At 38.5% G+C, this 12,867-nt stretch overlaps 1 protein-coding gene across 3 annotated transcripts in view; it reads left to right on the top strand.

Moving 5' to 3' along the window:
• The first annotated feature begins 3,486 nt into the window (after nt 1–3,486).
• The window catches only part of pard3ba (par-3 family cell polarity regulator beta a), a 113,804-nt gene continuing 104,423 nt past the window's right edge, over nt 3,487–12,867 (top strand). The window contains exon 1 of one of the 3 annotated variants that reach the window (XM_083522277.1): nt 3,487–4,651. Coding sequence is in view for 2 of the 3 variants with exons in the window: in XM_083522276.1 (XP_083378402.1) it covers nt 7,930–8,046 (117 nt within the window). In the remaining variant the exon portion in view is untranslated. Of the gene's footprint in view, nt 4,652–7,551; nt 8,047–12,867 lie in introns of those variants that run through there. The other 2 variants (XM_083522276.1, XM_083522275.1) reach the window with 2 other exon arrangements.

The raw sequence follows: 12,867 nt of genomic DNA, 5'->3' as shown, positions 1-12,867 counted from the left end.
CATTTGTATTTTGGTCCATCTTTGTCCTTCCCCTTATCCGACTTCAGATCTCTTTCATCTTGAGTTCTGAATGAAAGGAACTCGTGCTCTCCGATGACCCCTTGGAGGAAAAACAAAGACCTCAGATGACCCCAAGGGAAAGAAGTATGTAGCAATGACCCCATGTGCTCATGTCAACTTTGCCCATTTATCAACAGCTCAATGGATGAGTCTTCATCTCCGGGCGTCAACTTTGACTTTGGGTCGTTCACCTCTTCTTTTTTTTTTTTTTTTTTTTTTTTTGGACTTCAGAGGGCACAGGAATCGTTTCATCACTGACAAATGTCAGTCTATAGGAAAGCTTTTCTTATCAAAGCTCACAGATTCTATATATTCATTATATCAAAGTTTCCCAGAGTCTGGTAGGTTTGACTTGAAGTCTGGTAGGTTTGACTTGACTTTAAAACAGAAATTCCCACCTTGAGGCAATTTTGTTACTAGAAATATAGTTTTTGCATATAAGTTGCTAAGGGAATGTTACTAATTCGACATTGTTGGTTAAATATAAACTGGCATCCTGCATCAGAGTTCTATCTATCTAGCATGCTATCGATCTAATGCTAGTGGTTGGTGTCTAACGCAAGCCGATACATAGCATCATATTTTTTCTTCTTTAATGGATCACATTGTGTTGAATCGAATCAAAATCAGATCGCTATACATCGAGTTCGGCCTCAGTTATGGGAACAAACGAATGAGTTCAGACAAAGAAAAGGTCCTGCACTCTGAAATGTATTCGGTTACATTAACTGGCCAGCTAAATAAGGTTAATTCAGTACTTGGTTGTGACGGGTCGTTCATTTTAAAGTGATTCAGAAGAACGAGTCGTCTCAAAGCGTGATTTGTTCATTTTTCACTGGATGTTCGTGAGCAAAGCATCGCTAAATCTCCGCAGGTTATGTCCAAGAAGCAGAATTTAGTATTTTACCTTTCGTTCCTTGTTTCGTCATGTGACTCCTATATACTTTATGAAAGTGATTAAAGGAACGAAATGAACGAAATGACCCAAAAAAAAGATTAGTTCATTTTGAGGACCGAAGTGATCCGATGTTCCCATCACTGGTACTTAATAAGATCATTGTTGAAACATTCGTTCTTGGGATTTCGACACTTTTTCTGGCCGAGTTGTGGAGGTGCTCATTTTGCAACGTAATCGGGTCAGTGCTTGGGTCGTTCCCTTGATTATTACAGTGGAAGTATTTTTACTCAAGTCACTGTGTCTGTGTCTCTTCTCATTACAGATCACCTCCGTCTCACCGCAGTCTTCCTTATTAAAGTAATTACCTCGACCATGTTTGGTTTAGTAATAAATGTAGCAGCTAATTGCTCGAATCAATACGAGGTGTTCTCTGGATCACTCAGTTCATTAGTGACCTGTCTGCCATCGCCATGGTTTCCACGCCAAGCCCCGGACTTCCTCGGCTAAGTACTGGAGAGAGAGTGAACTTTAATTAAGTTGCCCGGAAGCGAAATGTATCTCGTCGAGGTGAGAGGGAGGGCATTTGACTTTGTAACGCAGCTAGTTTGATCCTTTTATATGAAGATGACAGCTAGCACTGCTGCTGCTACATCTTTCCCTCTCTCTCTCTCTCTCTCTCTCTCTCTCTCTCTCTCTCTCTCTTTCTCTCTCTCTCTCTCTCTCTGTAATAGTTGTTTATGTATCAAGGTTTTTGTGGGGGGGGGGATAAAATCTAACGAGGCAAGCTACTGGTTGACCTTCAGGACTGCTCTGCGTCTTTGACGTCCTGTGTTGCTAGGATTAGCGAATCCATATTTGGAAGTTAGTGTAGAGTTCACCAGATCCTTTGAAGTTGGATAGTGGGATAATCCAGGCACGTAAAAACATTAGCGGGAGCTTGTCTGGTTGCGTACGATATCAAGGCTTTATGAAAAAATGTAACTGATCATTTAGGTGTTTTCTGTTTTGTTTTCATGTGGCCTGGGGGTATATTTTTTCCACTTTTCATATATTGTGCAATCCATATCCAAACACAGCTCTTCTTCCTGTGTGTGGTTTTGGGGGAAATCTGGAGTCACTTTTAAGTAAATATAAATTCTTGGATGTTCTTCATAATTGTTAGCATGTGGCTTACGTCGTCCAAAGCAAGGGTCAAACCATTTTAGCATCGACCTCGACTTCCTGTACGGGCGGACCAATCAGTAAGCCCATACGAGACTGCAAAATAATTAAAACGACAGCAAACGAACGGATATGAAGACTATCGGACCAAGCCTTCCAAGTGAAGAGAAATTGGCATGACGCACCGTATCGTGACCCGGAAGCTACGATATTAAAAACCATAAGTCTTGACGGCTTCCAGGTGATGAAGATTAACCCAGATGGCGTCTGTTTACACGTCGTCGTCATAACGAGTCTCAGCCGAGCCCCGTCTGCTGTGACGGAGTGTAATAAGAAACACGGTTGAAGGCTTCATTATTATTATTATTATTGGCTGAGATGAAGAGCCAGGCCAAGAGGGAGCCTGAATACCGTTCATACCGCTGTGTCGGTGAAGTGCAAGTCATGATGCAGGTACACACACACACACACACACAAACAAAATTCTTGTGGTTTGCTGAGTGATTCACTGAGTGAATGGCTCGGTTAAATAAATACTCAAATCCACCCCTATGAATGAAGGTGGGGTAGAAACCAGTTACATAGTGTTCTTCACATCATTGCAATTATTAAGAAACATATTATGGCCTTCTATAAAGTCATGCCAGAAATATAAACACCCAAATATAGTTGCACTGTGTTTATATATGTATAAATTTATACCATGTCCAGGATAAAAAAAACAAATTTATAGTATTTTTTTGTTGCTTGAATCAGTTTTTTGCATTAAACACACCGAACGTAGCTACATAAGAAAGAGAGGTGGAAAGTAGAGTTACGTTATTGTAATTGTGTACTTCTACTTTTAAAAAATTTGTAATTTTACTTAACTACATTTTAAATCAGGACTCGGCGCATTTACACTTGGCAACATCAACTGACTTCTTTGAAGTTGGTTAACCAATCAGATCTGTCTTTCCCGTGCAATATTTGAGTCGATCTGAAGTGGTGGGTTTTCTTTTGCAAACCATATCCAGTCACTGGACTTGAGGAGGCTGCATGAAGTGATAAGGTGGATAGATTTTATCGTAAAACCAATCATGGATCTGAAAACGTTGCAGCCATGATGGGAAAAATGCGTGTGTTTTTTTTTTTTACACGAGTGGCTCTGCAACTTTCTGTACTTCGCCCTTGATTGTACCGCAAAACCACACACTGGGTTTTGCGTGACGTCGACCTGCGAATGCAGACACGATGGTCGGATTGCGTCTTGGGCCACCACTGGACAATAATTGGATAACTGGATAACATTCCGATCAGAATTGTGTTTACACTTGTCCTTTTAATGTGTATGTGGACAACATCCTGACACAGGTCGCGTGTTAATGCATCAAAAGTGTGATTATAGTCTTTAAACAATACAGAACAGTGGAGAGTGAGAACTAACATGAGCACTGGAGTGTGTGATTATGATTAATGATCTTTCTACAGTCTTTTACAGTTAGATGATGTTGTGGAACCAGGAGCTACTGAGCACCTCATAAAATAGCTCAACTTTTGTGATCATCACAGATCCAACACCAGCTTCTCTACGCCAGAGCCTTTAAACACTCAAAGAGGTTCAGTGTCCAAACTCCACATGAAGTGGAATGCAAATGGTGCCCGTACGTCTCTAGAGGGTTCGGATTTTTTGCGGGGTCGGCGTCTACTTCTTTAAAGGTCCACAATCTTCATGAGGTGGGACACAGGCAGTGTGACATGTTCAGAGGAAATCGCCATCGGTCTCTTCCACTTACGTGATCCATACACATTGGCACATTGATTCTATGATTGAGGGGGGTGATTGAGGAAGCTCGTCCCACCTAAAGAGCAAATTTGCCATGATTAGCTGTGATATTGCCGTGATTCAATTTTGCACACTTTAGATAACACACCTTAGGAAAAACAGTACAAAGGCCAGTGTGATATGGTGTGAATGAAGAAGTTGCTTGTTAAACACACACCATGCGTTCACTCTGTCATATGGGTTTAAGCTAACAGCCCTTAGAAATGCGCACTTCCTCCTGGAAAACAGGAACTTCCCAAGAGATTGTTGGGTTTAAATGCCATCATTACACCTGAGAACCTGAACTCAGCCGAGATGTCAATTATTTCCCTTTAAATGTTCTGTGTGCGAAAGAAAGCCTTATATTACACCCTGAATGATAATAATAATAAGTACCTCAGCTTCTATCTTGCATATCAGTGTGTATCTGTCTTACGTTGTGTTGTGTTGTGTTGTGTTTTTTTTGTGTGTGTGTGTGTGTGTGTGTGTGTGTGTGTGTGTGTGTCCATGTGCAGCCATGGATGGCACATTTCCCCTGCCGTGAGCAGCTTATTTCCCAGTAGGCGAGAGATAAAACAATCTCCTCACACACCTGATGCGACATGGCCCGGGTTTGACCTTTCTGGTTAAACGGTGAAATGAGGCTCATCGTTCACCTGAGAGCCACAGGACCGTAATGGATGAAAAAGGGAAGAGGCATGAAACATCTGTGGTCATCGGAGTTATAGGTAATTGGTTGATTGATGCATTGAAGAAGTATTAAATAAATAGGGCGAGAAGATGTTTAGATTGTATTATAAATAGAATATCTTTTCAAAAATTCTGACAATTTGCACTGAAAAGTGAGTTTCTTATTACAAAAGGTATGTGTAAAATGTTCTGTAATATTTTTTATACTATAAAGTACTATACTATACATTGCTATACTATATATTATACTATACAATGAGGTCAATGTGATGCATGTATAGCTAACGATACAATACATTAGATACATAAGAAGCGGCTGCTGATGTGATCCGTCACGATTTACCCTATTACGATGCGGTGCGATTCGATTTCCATTCAACACGTGATTCGATGCAATACGATGCAACATGGTACAGATCATTCGCTTTTATTTCTTTGGTTTAGACAGTGAGCAAATCATAGATTTTCTTGAGGGCCTTCTGACTTTTAACACGTGGCTCTTTCACAAACACGCCTTTACAGTGCAAAGGAAAGAAAGAAAAAAGATGAAATAAAACCAGACGTTCTTTTTCCCTGTTGTGTCTCCAAGAAGTTACAGCTCTACCTCTGCCATGTTAATCTGTATACTATGTGCCGCTCAGGAAACGGTGTGTATACGTCATATTCACGTAGCAGCAGCGGTGCTGGAGAACGCGCTCGAGACACAGTTTAGCGAGGAGAAATCGATCGACATGGAAAATATTGGTCACTTTCTAAATTACAAATTGTAACGTGGGTTCTTGTGCCTTTAATGTCGTACACGTCCACGTATCCATACACGTGGATAAGTTCTTTCTATATAGACAATATATCGTCTGACCTCTAAGTACGGAACTCAATACCACTGTGTCTATAAGCATTGCTGCTGCTCTACTCCAGTATCTAATCGTCGGAAGAATGGCACCGTGTTTGCGAGGCATCGTTTCATCACTTCTTGAAAAGCGATGACACAAGTTTCATTTAGTCATTTGGCCTATCGAATGGCTTTTCCCTTTCATAAGGGAAATCATAACGGAAGCTGTTTAACAGTTATAGTCAGGTAGTTATTCTGGCTCCATTAACTCTGTGCTACACGAAGCGGTTTTCCAACGCTCGCACATCTGTCACGGACATTTTTACATGTTTTTCGCGAGTTGGAGTGTCAATGCATCCGTGAGGCTCTCGCTGAAGCCGTAAAAAAATGTCGCGTGTGCCAAGTTCTGATAATGTATAACATTTATGTCAGCGGCAGAGGTCGTTTATTTCTCCTGAATGGTTATGCTAATGCTAGGGTCGGGTGCGTCGCAGGATTGCACAGTGGGAGAAAAATGCGAAAGGCCGGAATACCGGACGGGAGATAAAGCGAGAGTTGGCGCCATCCTATTCACAGATTGTAGAGCAGGAAATCTGCTTATAAAGTCCGCGAAAACTGACGTGTATAACACCAGGTCAACGTATTAATCAGTTTATTGCCATCTCTTTAAATAGCACAGATTGGTGCTTAGTGGGGAAAAAGGATTTGCTATTTAAAGTGATTCAGTATCTCCATCTGGCCATTTGTCTTTCCTTATGGGTGGAAAGGGATTTCATAACACTTCAGCAGAATTCCCATATGCTAAATGAAAATCACTAGGACGGTCCGAAGCCAACGTATAGAGCTGCAGTTGTGATTCCGGGTTCTGGCTTGACAGAAGGTGGACACAACAGCTGCAGCGGTGAACATTGTGGAGCTCGTTGTATTATTAATGTCATCGTTTTAATGACTTACAACTTTTAACAACTTTGGCTTTGGTTGACGGTCCATAAAAAAATATTATATAAAATTAAATGTACATCAATGCTGATATAAAGAGGTTTTGGCAAATTTTCCAACTCCATTTCTAAACCCCCCCCCCCCCCCCCAAAAAAAAAATGTTTTAGAAAAACAAGGTTCCCATAGTGTGCATGCATTTCTACTACACAGATATCATTCATCCCTCCATTCCCTCTCCCAAACTTTACAAGAGAAATAATTCTACACACTAGGACACTTAGTAGAAAATGCATTATTTAATTCTGAATATTTGCTTAAACCAGAATTTTGACCAATCCGTCGTGTTCTTGCCCTCTGATTTGAACACATCATATCTACATGGCATCGTCGTGACGGAACAGGTCTGAGGTCTCTTCGGGTCTCTTCGGGTTCGAAGGGAAATTGTAATGTTACGACATGCAAATATAAAATATACGATTGTGTGCCGATTGTGAAACAACCACAAACGGATGTGAAGTTTGGGCGAGCGTAAGGATTTGAGCGACAAATTGTGACGTCTAGACGTCTGGGTCGGAGCGTCTCGAAAACTGCAGCTCTTGTGGGATGTTCCTGGTCTGCAGTGGTCAGTATTTATCAAAAGTACTCCAAGGAAGGAACAGTGGTGAACCGGCGACAGGGTCGTGGCTCATTGGTGTGCTTTTAGCTACTGTAGCTCACATTGCTGAAGAAGTTCGTGCTGTTGATGTTCGATGGGTCCTGACTGTTTTAGCAGTAAAAGTGGGGTGATATGTGAACCCCTGACCTTCTGATCAGTAACTCAGAGCTGTACCCACTGAGCTTCCACTGACTTCAAACTTTTACATGGGTCAGAAAAGAGTCTTGTTTATGTGCCCAACAGTGGCAATACCTGTGTGCTGGAGCTTGAACCAACGACCTTCTGACCAGTAACCACTAAACCACTACTGAACCTAATGTATAAATATAATGCACTTTATTTCGCAGGATTTTGCTTATCAAGAGAAAAATTTTCTTTCTTAGTTAAAGTTTAATCTTCATGACAACTAAAATGAAGGTGGAAACTGAAGGTTCTGAGGTAAAACCATTAACAGCCACTGCTTTGATTTGCCTGCACTTCCGGTTTCACAGGAGAAGAAGGGGGGAGGTGGAGCGGGAGAGGGCAAGGTGTACACAGAGGCAGGACGCGCGCGCACCCGGAACTGACCTACGCTGAACTGGTTACACTTTAATTCTTATTTTAATGATTATAACTCGGTTTATTGAGGACATTCGGACTTTTTTCGGACAAGTGAGAATCCGTTTTTGAGAAGATCCAGAGAAGAAGTGGAATGTAAGCGCACAGAGGCCACACCTGAGCCTTTTCTTTTTTTTTCTTCTTTCCCTCATGACACCTGCCGCTGGTGTTTGTGTTCAAGCGCGCGCGCAAACTAACGCCAGGTGGACGCAATATAGTATTACCTAATATTTCTCTTTTTGTTTGTTTTTAACTTATATATTACATATTAAATAATATTTTCCCGTGAGAGAATGAAAGTGACGGTGAACTTTGGGAGCACCGGAGTCGTGGTGCCGTGTAAAGACGGCTGGATTGTGCGGGACCTGATCGACCAGGCGACTCAACGGTACAAAAAAGTCGTCGAACAGGTAAAAATATAATTTTGTCTTTATATTATATATTTTATAAAACAGTGGTGATTAATTGTGTTGAAAAGCGCGCCGCGTTCAGCAGCTTCTCCTCAGGTACGGTCATGTACACCTGTGGGTCCTGAGTGAAGAGGAGGTGGGGCTTAAGCAGGTGGTCACGTGACATCGGCATCTTATTTCGGTGAACACCTTTTGCGCATAAGCGAGGGCGGGGGCGGGGCTTAAGGAGGTGGCCACGTGACAGTCGTCGTTCCTCCAGAAGAGCGTCAATAATCTACATTTAGACCTATTTAATAATTACACTATATTTATTTATATATTTATTTTTGTTTTTTCACATTTGATTCTGAATATTTCGACAACTGTAAATGTTGCAAATTAATTTTTTTATTTTGCATTTATTATTTTATTATTATTTATTATATTATTATTTTACTATTAATTAATATTTTCCTTGCGTTTCACATTTTTATTCAATATCTATCTATCTATCTATCTATCTATCTATCTATCTATCTATCTATCTATCTATCTATCTATCTATGGATATGTTCGTGTGTGTATAAACCATTTTATTAAGCGAATATTTTATTTGTAATTCTTTTTACTATTCATGGTTTTGCATTTCGCTGCCATGTGATCGTTTAACTGCATCATCAGTTCAAATCCATGTTTGTTTGTATTGCGCTTTTAACAATGAACATTGTCTTAACGCAGCTTTACACTGATAATGTGGTGATAAGAATCAATAAGATGCTCTTTATAAGTGTAAGTTTGTCCCTGATGAGCGAGCCAGTGGCGACTGTGGCAAGGAAAAACTTCCCGAGATGCATAAGGAAGAAACCTTAAGAGGAACCAGACTCAGGAGGGAACCTCATCCTCATCTGGGTTTCACCGAATGTCCATTTATTACAGATAAACGATGTTGAGGTTTGCAGTGATTGTGATCAGAAGCAAACTGTAGTCATCGCTCGGTGATCACTTTATGGCACTCAAAGCCAGCCATGAGACAATCATAATGTGTGTGTGTGTGTGTGTGTGTGTGTGTGTGTGAGAGAGAGATAAAATGCTGCTGTGCCATTAATCGCCCCCTATCTCCGCACCCAGGCCTGGGTTTGATTAGTTTGGCCTGGATGGCAGGTTTTTGTTCAGAGAGCGTTTTTGTATGCCTGAGTGAAAGCTGTAATGTAATGCAGTTTAAACCCCACACCTGGCAGACCGGCCGAGCTCAGACCGTGCCAGGCGCGCTGGGCAACACGTCGGCATAAGCTGCATCACATTACCCAGTGTAGTGACCCACAAATCTCTATGAACTTGTACAAAGAGTCGAATTGTATCCGAATCAGCGATAATTATGTTCAGTGGGATGGAAAAATTCACGGCCCAGAAATTACCAAACTCCACTAAACTGATCCTGAATTATACGATGCTGCATGATTCTTTAAACTAGAAATTCAAATGTGACACAGATGTCAGATACAGTTTTACTTTTAAAAGCAGTAGTAGTATTATTTTTAGAAGCAGCAGTAGTATTATTTTTAGAAGCAGCAGTAGTAGTATTTTTAGAAGCAGCAGTAGTAGTAGTAGTATTTTTAGAAGCAGCAGTAGTATTATTTTTAGAAGCAGCAGTAGTATTTTTAGAAGCAGCAGTAGTAGTATTTTTAGAAGCAGCAGTAGTATTATTTTTAGAAGCAGCAGTAGTATTATTTTTAGAAGCAGCAGTAGTATTTTTAGAAGCAGCAGTAGTATTATTTTTAGAAGCAGCAGTAGTATTATTTTTAGAAGCAGCAGTAGTATTATTTTAAGAAGCAGCAGTAGTAGTATTTTTAGAAGCAGCAGTAGTAGTATTTTTAGAAGCAGCAGTAGTATTATTTTTAGAAGCAGCAGTAGTATTATTTTTAGAAGCAGCAGTATTATTTTTAGAAGCAGCAGTAGTATTATTTTAAGAAGCAGCAGTAGTAGTATTTTTAGAAGCAGCAGTAGTAGTATTTTTAGAAGCAGCAGTAGTAGTATTTTTAGAAGCAGCAGTAGTATTATTTTTAGAAGCAGCAGTAGTAGTAGTAGTATTTTTAGAAGCAGCAGTAGTATTATTTTTAGAAGCAGCAGTAGTATTATTTTTAGAAGCAGCAGTAGTAGTATTTTTAGAAGCAGCAGTAGTAGTATTATTTTTAGAAGCAGCAGTAGTATTATTTTTAGAAGCAGCAGTAGTAGTAGTATTTTTAGAAGCAGCAGCAGTAGTAGTATTTTTAGAAGCAGCAGTAGTAGTATTTTTAGAAGCAGCAGTAGTAGTATTATTTTTAGAAGCAGCAGTAGTATTATTTTTAGAAGCAGCAGTAGTATTATTTTTAGAAGCAGCAGAAGTAGTATTTTTAGAAGCAGCAGTAGTAGTAGTATTTTTAGAAGCAGCAGTAGTAGTAGTATTTTTAGAAGCAGCAGTAGTAGTAGTATTTTTAGAAGCAGCAGTAGTAGTAGTATTTTTAGAAGCAGCAGTAGTAGTAGTATTTTTAGAAGCAGCAGTAGTAGTACTATTTTTAGAAGCAGCAGTAGTAGTAGTAGTAGTATTTTTAGAAGCAGCAGTAGTAGTATTTTTAGAAGCAGCAGTAGTAGTATTTTTAGAAGCAGCAGTAGTAGTATTTTTAGAAGCAGCAGTAGTATTATTTTTGGAAGCAGCAGTAGTAGTAGTAGTATTTTTAGAAGCAGCAGTAGTAGTAGTAGTATTTTTAGAAGCAGCAGTAGTATTATTTTTAGAAGCAGCAGTAGTATTATTTTTAGAAGCAGCAGTAGTATTATTTTTAGAAGCAGCAGTAGTATTATTTTTAGAAGCAGCAGTAGTATTATTTTTAGAAGCAGCAGTAGTATTATTTTTTAGAAGCAGCAGTAGTAGTATTTTTAGAAGCAGCAGTAGTAGTATTTTTAGAAGCAGCAGTAGTAGTATTTTTAAAAGCAGCAGTAGTATTATTTTTTAGAAGCAGCAGTAGTAGTATTTTTAAAAGCAGCAGTAGTAGTATTATTTTTAGAAGTAGTAGTAGTATTATTTTTAGAAGCAGTAGTAGTATTTTTAGAAGCAGCAGTAGTATTATTTTTAGAAGCAGCAGTAGTAGTAGTAGTAGTAGTATTTTTAGAAGCAGCAGAAGTATTATTTTTAGAAGCAGCAGTAGTAGTATTTTTAGAAGCAGCAGAAGTAGTATTTTTAGAAGCAGCAGTAGTAGTAGTATTTTTAGAAGCAGCAGCAGTAGTAGTATTTTTAGAAGCAGCAGTAGTATTATTTTTAGAAGCAGCAGTAGTATTATTTTTTAGAAGCAGCAGTAGTAGTATTTTTAGAAGCAGCAGTAGTAGTATTTTTAGAAGCAGTAGTAGTAGTAGTATTTTTAGAAGCAGCAGTAGTAGTATTTTTAGAAGCAGCAGTAGTAGTATTTTTAGAAGCAGCAGTAGTAGTATTATTTTTAGAAGTAGTAGTAGTATTATTTTTAGAAGCAGTAGTAGTATTATTTTTAGAAGCAGCAGTAGTATTATTTTTAGAAGCAGCAGTAGTATTATTTTTAGAAGCAGCAGTAGTAGTAGTAGTAGTAGTATTTTTAGAAGCAGCAGTAGTATTATTTTTAGAAGCAGCAGTAGTAGTATTATTTTTAGAAGCAGCAGTAGTAGTATTATTTTTAAAAGCAGCAGTAGTGTTATTATTTTTAGAAGCAGCAGTAGTATTATTTTTAGAAGCAGCAGTAGTATTATTTTTAGAAGCAGCAGTAGTAGTATTTTTAGAAGCAGCAGTAGTATTATTTTTAGAAGCAGCAGTAGTAGTATTTTTAGAAGCAGCAGTAGTATTATTTTTAGAAGCAGCAGTAGTAGTATTTTTAGAAGCAGCAGTAGTAGTATTTTTAGAAGCAGCAGTAGTAGTAGTATTTTTAGAAGCAGCAGTAGTAGTATTTTTAGAAGCAGCAGTAGTAGTAGTATTTTTAGAAGCAGCAGTAGTAGTAGTATTTTTAGAAGCAGCAGTAGTAGTAGTATTTTTAGAAGCAGCAGTAGTAGTAGTATTTTTAGAAGCAGCAGTAGTAGTAGTATTTTTAGAAGCAGCAGTAGTAGTATTATTTTTAGAAGCAGCAGTAGTAGTATTATTTTTAGAAGCAGCAGTAGTATTATTTTTTAGAAGCAGCAGTAGTATTATTTTTAGAAGCAGCAGTAGTATTATTTTTAGAAGCAGCAGTAGTAGTATTTTTAGAAGCAGCAGTAGTAGTATTTTTAGAAGCAGCAGTAGTAGTATTTTTAGAAGCAGCAGCAGTAGTATTATTTTTAGAAGCAGCAGCAGTAGTATTATTTTTAGAAGCAGCAGCAGTAGTAGTATTTTTAGAAGCAGCAGCAGTAGTAGTATTTTTAGAAGCAGCAGCAGTAGTATTATTTTTAGAAGCAGCAGCAGTAGTATTATTTTTAGAAGCAGCAGTAGTAGTATTATTTTTAGAAGCAGCAGTAGTAGTATTATTTTTAGAAGCAGCAGTAGTAGTATTATTTTTAGAAGCAGCAGTAGTAGTATTATTTTTAGAAGCAGCAGTAGTAGTATTATTTTTAGAAGCAGTAGTAGTATTATTTTTAGAAGCAGCAGTAGTAGTAGTATTTTTAGAAGCAGCAGTAGTAGTAGTATTTTTAGAAGCAGCAGTAGTAGTAGTATTTTTAGAAGCAGCAGTAGTAGTAGTATTTTTAGAAGCAGCAGTAGTAGTATTATTTTTAGAAGCAGCAGTAGTAGTATTATTTTTAGAAGCAGCAGTAGTAGTATTATTTTTAGAAGCAGTAGTAGTATTATTTTTAGAAGCAGCAGTAGTAGTAGTATTTTTA

The sequence above is a fragment of the Silurus aristotelis genome (genome assembly GCF_946808225.1).
Source record: "Silurus aristotelis genome assembly, chromosome: 20".
Classification (NCBI taxonomy): domain Eukaryota; kingdom Metazoa; phylum Chordata; class Actinopteri; order Siluriformes; family Siluridae; genus Silurus; species Silurus aristotelis.
This window is presented reverse-complemented; position numbering and strand designations above follow the sequence as displayed.